We start from the raw sequence: 13,558 nt of genomic DNA on the forward strand, positions 1-13,558 counted from the left end.
TTTTTTAATTTTGTTTTATTTGATTTGTTTTAAAAATAATTTTGGGACAAGCAGGAAAACCAGAGTGCAGCCAAGAAGGCAGTCTTGATTGGAGATGGTCGTTTCACATTCAATACTAATATGTCCAAAGAACAGACAACCCCAGGTGTTTCCAGACCTTTTCCCATTCTGCTCAGAATTTGTCAGTTCTGCATTATGTAAATGGAACCTAATGAATGTTTGTCTTGGGAATAGCCAGACACCCAGACATAGAGGTTTCTGGAACTTCCCTAGGGTGGTTGAATCCTGTGTTGTAATCTGCAATTTTTTTTTGTTTTTTGCCTTATTACTGCTCTTTGTCCTCCTGCCCCTCAGGTTTGTTTTTTTTTTTTCTGAAGGAGAAAGATCATGTCTTATGAACTAGTCTTATATTTTATGCTCCAACATTCTATGACCTAAAGTTCCTCCCAGCTATTACTGTTTTATGTTCAAAGGCCCCTTTCAGTTCTGACATTCCACGTTCTGGTCTAATATTATATGTTATTCAGGTATTTGAAGATAGTTCAGTCTTTGCTAGGTTAAACACCTCTTGTTTCCTCAGCAGATTCTGATGGAACATGGTCCTGAGTCTTAGCTGTTCTGATTGTCTTTCTCTGGACATGTTCCAGCTTTTTAACATCCTTTCTAAAATGTAGCATTTGAAACTGAATATGATATTCTGTGAGCCTTAACTAGGGAAGGGGAATATGAGGCTATCACCTTCAGCATGGATATCCATCAGACTAAGAGCTGAGGGAGACCTTATCAGTTTAGGACTTTTCTCCTGGCACAGTGCTATTCAGTTCTTTTCATATGCCACAATTTGATCAGCCAACTGATGGGCATCTACTTTGTTTCCAGTTTTTTGTTAGCACCAGAATGTTCCTGTGACTATGTTGTTATATGACAGAGTCAGGATTCAAACCCAGGTCCTCTAACTCCATATCCTCTGCTCATTCCATTCCCCACTGCCTCTGTTGTTGAACCCCAAGATTGCATTAGTATTTGGGGCCCCGCTTTATCATCCTGATGGCTCATCCTGAGCTTGTGATCCATTAAAAAACCCCAGGTTGTGGTGTTTGTGTTTGTTCTTTTATGTGAATTACCATTCAGGTACAACTTCCCTGTCCTGAGCTTGTGCTCAGTAGTTGTGTCTCTTCTGCCTCTTCATTCTTGGAATTTCCTTCTTCCTCATACCTGTTCATACTACTTTGTGCTGCTTGACCAGGAAGCACATCATTTGGTAAGGGCTCCAGATGGGCAGCTGCAGATGTGCTGGGGAATCACTAATTACATCTCTGGAAGCATTTCTGGGGACATCTGTGGTCTTTATTTGGAAGGTGGGTGCCTGATGACTTAATACAAGGGAAAGAATACTAGCGTCATGATTCCAGTTTCAGGGTAAAAGTCTGATTGCTGCTTTGGGAAATTGGAGCAATTGGCTGAGGCCATGTTTATGTCCTTTTTCCTAGACTTGTCTGTCTGCTGTTTGAGAAAGCTGAGTAAGAGTTCTTTTCTCATTGTAGGAACATCAGAAAAGTTTATATGCATACATACATATGCATACGTTTTTACATAGATATGTGTGTGTGTTTAAAAGTATCTTGTTGGTTTCTCCGTTCAAACTAATTTAATCAGAAAGGACCTTAAAAGCTATATAGTACATATCACTTTGTTTTATAACTGGGGAAACTGAATCCTAGAGAAGGGAAATGACTTGCCTAAGGTTTTATGATCAGTGAATTTTAGAACATAAAATGTTAGAGCTGGGAAAGCCCTTAGAACATACATGTTAAAGTGTGAAAGATTGACAAGTTAAAAAAAAGAGACCTTTATGAAGCAATGCAAAGGCAAAAAAACCCCAACAAAACCACAAACCCCCAAACAAACCAAACATCCAGAACTTATAGCACAGAGTACACACTAACTATGGCCAAATGAGAAAAAAAATGAATGGACACAGAATCCTGAGAGTGACTTAAAGTGACCAAAATGACATTTTATGGTCAAATTTCACTAATTTAAATACAAATGAGATAATAAATGTAAAGCATTTAGAAACCATAAAGGTTGAAATATCAATTATTACTAAAAGCTGCAAAGTAGGTTTGAATGGTTGTATTGTTTTTTTTTATATTTATCATATACCATTTCTGAGACAGCATTGATTGAATAAATATACCTAAGAAATGGTGTAAAGGAGGCAAGCTTAGGAATAGATAAATTTTTAAGTATTTTAGAACATATCACATAGAATATTATAGCAGGTAGGTACCTTAGAAGATAGAATGTTAGAACTAGAAGGGATTTTTAAAAAAGAACTTAGAATGTTAGAACTGCCAGGAACCTTTGAATAAGAATCTGGCCTAACTCATTTTTCAAATTAGGAAGCTGAGGCCCAAAGTCACATAGAAGATTAGTGACAGAACTTGTTTAGTTTCAACACTACATTGTGCCACTACTTTAAAAATTTATTGAATTGAGTGGAATTGGTCTCTCTTACCAAAGGTGTTTGATCAATTAGGCAAGCCCAAGATCCTTGGACTCTAATTTCTTAATTTGTAAAATAAAGGTCTTAGACTAGGTGATTTCTAAGGTCCCTTCCTTCCAGCTTCAATGTTCTGTGTTCTAACATTCTCTGTTCTGAGGTTGATTCCAACTCTAATAGTCTATGTTTAAGGATTTCTTTTAGTTTTGACTTATTTTCCAAGGTCCCTTTTTTTAACATCCTGTGATTCCACCCATGGCCAGGCCTTATTAATTAAAGTACTATTCTTTAACCAGTGAGATACTCAGCCATGGACACTCTAGAAGGGGGCCCTGGGGCCCTCAGCATCCGGCAGTGATTTAGTTCCACAAAGAGGCTTTCTTTGCCAAAGCCCTTCTGCGTGATGGATGAGATTGAAAGGTTGATCCAACTAAATTGCGATGTGAATACTAACGACAGAGATATTTCTGCTGTGAAATATTCCTACCAGGCATCCTAGTGGTGGTGTAAATGCTGTAAGATAATGGACAATAAAAGTCACTCACAAATAATACTCTCCTAGGACCAGCTTGCCTTTCTTGCCCTGGGTACAGTGAACCAGGGAGGTAATGTAATCATGAGGCAGAGATAGTCATTTAAATATATGGGTTATCTCCCCGAGCATCTTGTCAGATTTATTTTATTGTGGCAGAGCCATGGGGGGAGGAAGAGAAAGCAAGCAGCCGAGACTAAGAAAGTCACATCACTGATCTTGTGGTTACTTGGTAAAATGTTTTGGCATCATTTCACTGTTTCCGAGAGGCTCTGTTGACTTCTCTGGGGTGGGGGGGGGAGGGGGAACCCCAGGGTTGCTTCTTGAGACTGGTGTATGATCCATAACCTTTGGGCCCCTCGTTTGCCCTCTGCTGGGTGAAGAAGGAGTGTTGTGTTCCTCATTTACGTTTTCAGACTCTGTTTTTGCGTATTGTTGCAGGAATTGTCTGGGCTATGTGTGGAGGTAACCCAGCTTGTTGTATAGAATAGTGGGTAAATATGTAGAATTGCACAATGTTAGATCTGGAAAGAAAGAGCCTTGGAATGGAGAATGTTAAGAGCTAGAAAGGGCCTTAGAACAAAGACTTAAGAACACTTAACGTTCCTGTCGTCCTTTAAATTGACAAAGAGCTTTCTTCACAACAGCTGCTAGGCAGGTTGATGCAAATAGTTGTTTACCCATATTACAGATGAGGAAATCTTGGTTCAGAGAAGTGTCTTGCCCAACATTACAAAGCCATCAAATGTCAGATACAAAATTTCAAAATCAGATCTGACTCTGAGTTCAGTGATGTTCCCTTAATACCATTTTAGAACATGTAGCATCACAGATGTGAGAACTAGCAGGACTAACCCTTAGAACATGGAATGTTAGATTACTGATCCACCTCTCCTGGGCAGAAGGGAATACTGGCTAGAAATAGAAAGTACCTCATTTTATATAGTGTGGGGAAATTTAGGCCATAGGAATGTGAGTGACTTGCTTGTGCTCAGATGATGGGGTAGTTGTGGAGTCAGGACTGGAGTCTGAGATCCTCCTGTTGCCCCCTCTAGTGCCCAATGCTATATGCAGGGCACTGTTCCAGGTGGTACAAAGAAGAACTTAAATTCAGCTGGGACAAGAGGGATGTGATATGGATACAGGTAAGTAAATACAGAGCCACGTAAGGTAATTTCAAGAAGGACATCAGGGCGATGAATCTTGTGATGGAAGGTAGCACTTGAACGGGGCTTTGAAAGAAGCTAAGGATTTTGGGAGATGACAGTATGCCACAGGTGTGGAGGATTACCTGTGTCAAGCTAGGGAGGCAAGAGATGAAAGGCCATGGATGAGCCAATTTGGCTGGAACAGAGAGTACATGAAATGGAGTAATATAGCAGTGGCTGGGAGCCGTACTGTGGAGGGCAGGTTGAGGATTTTGTATTTTATTTTAGAACAATAGGAATCTAGCTACTAAAGAGAGAGCAAGGAAACGACATCGTCATGTCTGTTTTAGGAATATAAATTTGACCTCTGGGTGATGGATGGATTGAAGAGCTGGGAGGTCAATTAGGAGGCCTTTGTATTGGTTAATTTAAGAGGTGATGAAGAACTGGATTGGGTGGTGGCTGTTTGCTTAGAGATGTAGAGAGAGAATCCACGGATTTGGTGACTAATTCCATATGGGGATGAAGCAGTGAGCAAAGACAAAGATAATTCTGACATTATAAGCCTGGATCCCTGTAAGGATGGTGGTGGTGCCATGGATATTTGAACTCTTAGTAGAGAACAAAGATCCTGGTCTGAAAACCTGGCTTCTCATCCTAGCTTTCTTTACCAGTGTGTGATGCTTCCCCTTTCCTCCCAGGTTCTCTATCTGTAAAATGAGAGGGTTGGATCAAATGGTCTTTGAGGCTTCCTCCAACTATAATCATCTCCCTTCTTAGCTCTAGTGCTTTGATTTTGTGATCCATGAATTTTAATTCAATTCAGCAAATGTTTATTAAGTAAGTACACTGTTAGGCCTGGGCAGCTCTGTAGTGCAGCAGATAGAGTACCAGGCCTAGAGGCAGAAAGAGTTATCTTCCTGAGTTAAAATCTGGCATTAGACACTTACTGGCTGAGTGACCATGAGCAAGTCACTGTAACTCTGTTTGCCTTACCTTCCTTATCTGTAAAATGAGCTGAAGAAGGAAAATGGCCAAGCACTAGTATCTTTGCTGAGGTAATCCCAAATGGGATCACAAAGAGTGGGACAGGATGGAAAAACACTACAACAAATGCTAGGCCTGAGAATACGAGGAGCAAAACGGTCTAGACCCTCTGAAAGTTTATATCCTAGAGTAGGTACATGTGTAAGTAAGAACCAGATATTTGTAGAGAGAGAGAGAGCCCTTACCGCCAGGGGATAGGGAAAGAAGGAAGTGGCAAAGGAGTCAAATGCAAGAAGTAATTTTGTTTTTAAAGGGAAAGTGGGAATTTCTAAACACCGTAGAAGCTTAATGAGACCTGGGCAGTTAGTAACATTAAAAAGTTCCGGGAACTAGTCTATGATTTTTTTCCACCTTATCCCCATAGCCTAGGTTGAATTAATAGTTGTTACGGCTGCCATTTCAGTCACTCCAGTGATTTAGAACGACTCTCAGCAGTTTTATTTTTTAGGGTGCAATAAATCCTAAGTAAAATGCGGGGTGTAGTAGAAAGAGTGTAGTCTTGGGAATTGGTCAATCTGGATTCTAGTTTTGGCTGCACCCCTCACTCATTTTGTGACCTTGGGCAAATCACCTAGCCTCTCAGCTTTACTTTCTCAGACTATTAAAAAGGAGAGGGCTGGACTATATGACCTCTATAAAGTCCCTTTCAGACTTACCATTCTATATTCTAAGAGTGTATGCTTTATGGTCCCTTCTGGATCTAACATTTCTGTGTTCTACCTTTCTGATGAGATAACATTCCTTTTTAGATATAACATTCCGTAGTCTGTAGTTCTACGTCCTTTGTTCTCTGCTGCCTTCTAACTCTTAACAGGATGCCGTTAAAGGACCCTTCCAGCTCTTACCTTCTAGGTTTTAGCAAACAATAATTATCAATTTTTCATCTGGCTCAGCATAGCTAACTTTGGGAAAATTTTGTAATGTTTATGGGCCAGTCCCTCCCTTCCAGGCCTTATCTAAGTAAACTCCCTTTATCTTTGAGGTAGTGGATTGCAGTCTATTGGAAGCTGACTTGCTGAGGTCATTTCTGGAGGGATTTTTTTGGGGGGATGGAGGGGTGGGGAGCATAGTAGCACCATAACACATCTAGTTCTGAAGGCACACAGGGAGGACATTTTAAAGAGCTACTTTCCAAAGTATGTGGTTGTATGATCCTCCCTAAAGCAGAAACTTTAACTATCTCTCACTAGGCATTTCCTGGCTTTTAGGTAGGTGTATCTTACTGAGGAGTAAACATCTCCAGGAAAGCAAATTTTATTTTCCTTGGCTTCATTTTTGCTTCTTTTCATTGCCTGCTGAGGTCTCTTTAGATGCCACCTTGTGGCCAGCTCAGAACCTGGCCCTTCCAGGTAAGGCCAGATTGTAGAGATCATGCCAATTCTGACCTGGCACTCTTACTGGGTAAGGAATTGGAGGAAGAAGTGCATCTTTTGGATAGGATGGGAAAATAGAGTTCTATGTATGATACATGTCAATACCTTTGACTTTAAATATTAAGGAAAGTAACTTGCTATAGTAGAAGCCCTAGATTTGAAACCAAAAGGATTTGAATTGGAATTCTAGCTATGATTTTTATTAGCTCCGTGACTTTTAAGCAAGTCATTTTCCTTCTTTAGTTTCAGTCTTCTCATCTGTAAAATGAGATTTACTTACCAGGGGTGGGGAGCCTGCAGCCTTGAGATTGTATGTGGCCTCTTAGGTCCTCAAGTGTGGCCTTTGAGTGAATCTAAACTTTACAGAACAAACCCCCTTAGTAAAAGGATTTGTTCTATAAAACTTGGATTCAGTCAATGGATCATACTTGAGGACCTAGAGGGCCACATGTGGCCTCAAGGCCACAGGTTGCCACCCCTGGGTCTTACAGTGTCTGTCTTGACAGGGTTATTCAGAGGAAAGTGATTTATAAACCTTGAAGCACTATAGAAATGTGAGGTACTATTGTTATTACCTACCTGACAGGGATATTGTGAATATGAAATAAAATACTGTCACTATAGCACTTTGTAAACTTCACAGTGTTTCTGGAAAAAATATCCCAGATTATTAGTGTTTGAAGGAATACTAGAGATGATCTGGTCCAGCCAGCTAGGTGGCCTAGTGGATAGAATGCTGGATCTGGAGTCAGGAAGACCTGAATTCAAATTTGGCCTCAAAAATTTACTAAGAGTGTGATCATAGGAGAGTTATTTAATCTCTGTCCACCTCTGTTCTCTCATCTGTAAAATGGGGATAATAATAGCACCTCCTTCCCAGGGTTGTTGCAGGGATCAAATGATTTAGTATTTGTAAAGTGCTTTCCAAACCTTAAAGCTTTATCATCATCATCATCATCAGTCATTGTCGTCATTGTCATCATCATCATCATCAACCCTCTCGTTTTGCTGATTTAGAATTTGCCCAAGGTCACACAGTGAGTGTGACAGATGGAATTTGAATTCAGGTCTATTGACTGTGTCAGCTATATGAATATGGGACCAACTGACAAGGAGGGGACTGAATTGCCAGTTCATGGGATGACGCGGCTTTAAGGATGTTGTAGAACAGTATCCTTTCTCAAGTTTAGATGGTACCAGATGCCCTCAGAAGGCTCTTCCAACTCTGACACCTTTTTGACTAACTTTTCCCTCAAAATCTCAGTTCACCTTAAGTAATCCCCTAGACTTCCCCAGAACCATTTGGCTTTTATTTGTGGTTTCTTATCTTTTCAGTAGTGAGTGGCTGGTAGAGCCATACTGCTTGCTAGGATAGGAGGGTAGGCAGAGATTAGGCCTGCCCCCAGAAGGGAAATGGTTATAGATGGCCCCAGATGCAGGGGGGAGTACGGCTCTCTACCCTGGGACCAGTCTGGCTTAGTTGTACAATTTGCTTTTTCCTTCCTGTGATTTGTGTGATGTGATACTTCCTGTTTCAGGGAATCTGCCAACAGATTCCAAAGAAGGGCATACATTCTAAAAGAGGGGATATAGCCATAGAGCCTCAAGCTTTAGGGAACCATTTTTCCCTGCAGTTCTCCCTCCTGCTTCCTTCTTCCTCTTTTCCTTTCTCTCTTTCCTCATCCTTCCTCCTCTTCCCCTTCTTCCCTCTCCCTCTGTCTTTCTCTCTTCTCAGCCCCTCTTCTCTCTTATATTTCCTTCTTCCTTCTCCCTACTCTTATTCCTTCCCTGTCCCTGCTACTACCCCTTCCTTCAAGCCATGCTTTCCCCAGGGTTGCTTTTCGTGTACTAGTTTTTGCACTGTAGGCCTGTGTGGGGAACATTCACTACAGCATTCTAGTTTTTCCAAAGGCAGGCTGACTTTTAGTAGTTGTAAATGTTTCTGTTCTGTCCTGGTTTGTGTGCTTGAGATAACTTCATATTGTTGTCTTACCAGCACTGTTCTTTGTGATGATTTTGGTGAAGTTTTCCCTATGGAGGAGTTGAGGGGTGAGGCTCTAGATGGAGAGGCTAGCATTCCCCAAATGATAACACCAATCAAATTATGAATTGTCAGTACCAATGAAGTGTTCACTGGTTGATTGAATTTTAGAGCTTCAAAAGAACCTCAAAGATCATCTAGTGACCTAACCCCTTTTTAAAAATTTTATTTTGCTAATTAATTCAAAAAATTCCCCCTTCCTCCCCTCTTTAATTGGGGGACAATTTTAACAAATGTACATAGTTGAGCAAAAGAATTTCCCACACAGATACTGTCTAAAAAGATATCTGCTTCTCTCTGCTAGGAGGTGAGTAGCATAGATGATTATTGGTCTTCTGGAATCACGTTTAGTTATTTCATTAATAAAAATTCTCTTTCTTTTAAAGGTAATTGCCTTTAAAATGTAACCCCCTTATTTTACAGAGGAAGAGACTGAGATACAAAGAAGTGATATGACTACCTGGTGGTCACACAGTCTTCAAGCCAGGACTAGCCTCCAAGTTTCCTCCTCCTAGATCCCTCGGCACTCCCTTTTGGCTACTCTTAAACAATTTGAGCCAACTATATTTTGGTGTTAACACTAATGCACAAAGCCTAAATATTGTTCCTTATACCCTTCCTTAAAAAACACCTCTATCACTTCCCCTTTCCCCCTATTGCAACCTTAGCTCCTCTCATTGCTAGGCCTCCTTCCATAGCACTCCTTAAAAAGAACCCATTCTTCCTCCTTGGATGTGTGCAATTGTGACCTTTGTTGCAGTCTCGTAGGATATTAATGATTTGGCCCCTCTCCAGAGAGGATGGAACTGGTTATGGGCTTTTGTGAGGGAACAGGGAGAACTCCTTCTAGTATAATTTTTCTTATTTCCTGTTGTCACCTTTAGTGGTAAAACCATTGTTGAGGGGAGAAGGGGAAGGGAAACTTCTTTTTTCTGTGCCAATATTTTATTACTAGGAGAAGGAGGCTTTGAAGAGAGTTTTGGATTGTGTTTATTGAGAGTGATTCCAAGATGCACAATCATATAGCCTATGCTTTCTATATTTATATATCTCTGTATATTTCTATATAGCCTATTATATTCTATAATATTAGTACTAGAGGGGACCTCATAACCAAGATTGTAGAAATATTGAATATAGACTATTTCTGTGTTCTAACACTTGTATATTCTCAAGTCCCTTTCTACTTTCTCCGATTCTATAGCACTTTACTTTTTGCAAAGAACATTTAAGAACTCTATGATTCAGGGAGAATTGAGGATATTACTGTCATTTTACAGAGAAGGCAAGACCCAAGGGAGATAAAGTGACTTGCTCACATTCAAGTTAGTTTTCTGATCCAGGGGTGGGGAACCTGTGGCCTTGAGACCACATGTGGCCTTTAGGTCCTTGAATGTGGCCTTTTGACTGAGTTCAGGTTTTATAGAACAAATCCTTTTATTAAGGGGATTTGTTCTGTGAAGTTTGGACTCAGTCAAAAGGCCTCACTTGAGGACCTAGAGGGCCACATGTTCCCCACCCCTGTTAAGAGCTTACAAAGAACCTTAGACATCATCCAGTCCATTGTCTTCCTTTTATAGATAAAACACTTGAGACCTGAATAAAGGATGGAACTTGTTCGAGGTCACACAGCTAGTAAGTGCTGGAGCTGGGACTTAAACCCAAGTCTCCAGACTTCAAAGTCTATTACTTCTTCCCAGTAGAACTTGCTGCCTCATTAACAAGCTGTGTATCTTTCATATCCTTAGCACTTAACACAGTGCCTGGCACATAGGTGCTTAAATAAATGCCTACTGACTGACTAAAAATCTTCCTGGACAGGTTTAAGGAGTTATGTTGTTTTCTTTGTGAACATATATTGGGTCATATCTAGTACTCCCTGGGCCAGATTGTCAAAGCAAGAAGAACCCATTCTTTAGGTTGTGAAAAGAACACCCCATTTGGAACCAAGGGATCTGGGTTTGAATTCCATTTCTGCCACTCACTGCCCATGTGTCCCTGGACTCTGAAACCTATGCATCTGTTGTCAGTGAAACATTTGTCTAACCAATCCTTTCTTTGACATTACCTTCTGCGAAACTGACAGCTCACAGCAGAACAGTTGGGGGAAATCTAATATAATCTTCTCCAAGTTTAATGTCTGGTTTGACCAGGCTGCCTTCGTTTTGGGTCTGAGATCTTGCTCCTTCCTGTCAAGTGATTAAGATATCACACTGGCATCCCCAGAGACTGAGTGAGAGGAGGAGAAAGGACTCTAGCTTCTGAGCCTACTTTGTACATCGCCTTTAAGGACACAATGATAATGAGAGCAACAGTGGAGAATTGGAAGGGATCTGAGAGATCATCTGGTCCAAACCCCTTATTTTATAGAAGGGGAAACTGAGACTCAGAGAAGTGAAGTGATTTACCTAGAGTCCTGTAGATGTAAATAAGTAGTAGAGTTGGGATTCAAACTCAGGTTCTCTGTCTCCAAATCCAGTGTTCTTTCCACAATACCATCAGTCTCTATTGTGGCATCGCAATAATGAGAAAACTCCCTTTTCTGTTGTTCTTTATAGTTTACAAAAGTTCTAATCTCACCACACCATAAAGTAGAGAGTAAAGGGCCTGTTATCTCCAGATTAAAGAGGAGATATGTCTAATTCTAATATTTTGGGTTCTCATTTTCTATGTTCTAAGGCTCTCTCTGGTTCTAACATGCTATGTTCTAAGTTTCCATCCACCCTCAACATTTTATGGTCTTTGTTTGTACATTCCGTGTTCTAAGGTCCATCCCTTCTTGAATATTCTATAACTTTGTCTGTTGAGTGAAATACATCTAGAAAAAAGGCCAAAGTTAGAATAGTAGACCAGTTCTAACAAGTTAACTGATCCTGGTCAATGTGAGTTAGAAATTGCTGCCATATTTCTCTGACACCTGTGTAAAGTCTAACAGAAAGATATTTGTCCAAGAGAATTTTTTTGTATATCTCCTCTCCCTCCCACCTCATTCCCCATTTCCCTTCCAAGAAATATCTTTTTATTAATGGAGGAAAAGGTGGTGGTGGTAGTATTGAAATAAGTAGGGAAGGAGGAGAGTGATTGACAGGGCTCTAAAATTAATTGGAAATCCATAGCATATCTTATTTGTAGGACCCTCCTTGAGACTCCAGTAAATCTTAAGAAACTGAAAAAATATAGAGAGAGATTTCTTAGCCTGGCAGTCAAAGCCCTCCACAATCCACAACCTGCCTTTCCAGAGATCCTTGTACCACTTCACCAACTGTGTTCTAGCCAAACTGGAGTATTTGCTATAAGATCAAAGAGCAGGAGGGAATCTTAGAAGTTATTCAGGCCAAACACTTAATTTTAGAGATACCTAAGAGACTTTGGCCCTGGTCACACACAAGGGAGAGATTTGAGCCCAGGTCCTCTGATCTGTTGTTCTTTGATCTAGCCTTCCTCAGGTATTCCTAGAGCAACCTGTTCTCCTTTGCCTCTGTCACGTAACACCTTGTTTCATGCTTATTTATGTGTATATTTATCTAATAAGCATTGATTGAATGAATCATAGATTTTGAAACTTGGAAGAACCTTAAAGACCATCAACTTTAGTGCCCTTATTTTTTATTGGTTTTTTTAAAATAAAGGCTTACATGTAATAAGAGCAGACTCGTGGGACAGTTGTTCCCTTCTGTTTGCTCTTTTATAATACTGTTTTATTGATGCCTTTTCTTTTTATATCATAGTCATTTCCCGATATATTACTCCACCTCCAGTCCCTACCCAGTGAACCATCCCTTTGAACAAAGAAAAGGTTAAGCAAAAGCAATAGTGATCAGCATTGTTCACTCACTGTGTCTGGCAGGGCATTCAGTATTCCATATCCGTAGTCACCCACCTTTCCAAGGAAAGTCTCAGTGCTCTCATTTTATGGATATGGAAAATCTATTAAAGGGAAAGTGGCTTATCCAAGGTCAAAGAGTAGTAAGTGACAGCAGTTTTGAGCTAGAGTCCTTTGATAACCAATCCTGGATTCTTTCCACTGTAGCAAACTCTTTCTCTGCTTTCCTTCTTACCCTCCCTTGCCTTCCCCATTTGTCAGTTCCGTTAAGGGCAGAGACCATGTTGTTTTTCATCTTTGTTTTTCCAGTCCTCAGCATAGGGCCCTGCTCATAGAATGTGCTTAAGAAATGTTGGTTGAATTGAATTGACTTCTTGAGAATTTAGCCTTTGAGATTAGCCATTTGCAAGAAGGCTGTTCAGTCACAGGCTCCCACATTCCTGACATAGTTGGCCTGTGACTGTGTTTCTGGCAAGGGTTGCTTTATTGTTAACTGACTTGGCAAAAAGCAGTCACTCTGAAATCCTAACTTTCAGTGCCTTTGCTCAAGGCGCCTTGTTGAACAACTCTTTCAATTTCCTTTTTTTTTGGCCAGTTCCACCCAGCACCGGAATCTGGCAGTTTCCCTGGCTGTGCAACCATTGCACCATCTCTTGCAAAATCAACAGTCTTAGAGAATCTAGGAGCTGTGATAGTGAGCATTGGGAGTGTGACATAGTGTGAAAGAATGACGACTGTGGAGTCACAGGGCCTGAGTTCAAATCCCACTCACATGCTTACTACTTGTGTGACCTTGGACAAGTCCCTTTTCCTCCCTGTGCCTTAATTATTTAAAAAAAGGAGTCTAAACTAGATGGTTCTGAAGACATTGCCAGTATCTAGATGTGTTTGAGGTCAGGACCTTGGAGCCCAATACTGCAGTTTGCCTAACTGTTCCCCAAATGATGGGTGAGATGTGTACTTTTACCAGCCAGGCCTAAGGCATGTTGAAAACAAAAGATACTTTAGCAAAAAAAAAAAAAGTAAAAAGAAAATATTCCCTCATGCCCACGTGTGTGTGTGTGTGTGTGTATGTATGACCAATGGGA

The 13,558-nt window shown here is 40.6% G+C and overlaps 1 protein-coding gene across 3 annotated transcripts in view; it reads left to right on the forward strand.

The window, feature by feature from the left end:
- Positions 1 to 13,558, forward strand: part of NEK6 (NIMA related kinase 6) — a 129,962-nt gene that overhangs the window by 27,391 nt on the left and 89,013 nt on the right. The window contains exon 1 of one of the 3 annotated variants that reach the window (XM_072631881.1): positions 4,159 to 4,183. The exons of the other annotated variants lie outside the window; for them this stretch is intronic. Within the exon in view, the coding sequence (XP_072487982.1) occupies positions 4,174 to 4,183 (10 nt within the window). The 5' untranslated portion in view covers positions 4,159 to 4,173. Of the gene's footprint in view, positions 1 to 4,158; positions 4,184 to 13,558 lie in introns of those variants that run through there. 3 annotated transcript variants of the gene reach the window in all.

The sequence above is a fragment of the Notamacropus eugenii genome, chromosome 1 (genome assembly GCF_028372415.1).
Source record: "Notamacropus eugenii isolate mMacEug1 chromosome 1, mMacEug1.pri_v2, whole genome shotgun sequence".
NCBI classification, from domain to species: domain Eukaryota; kingdom Metazoa; phylum Chordata; class Mammalia; order Diprotodontia; family Macropodidae; genus Notamacropus; species Notamacropus eugenii.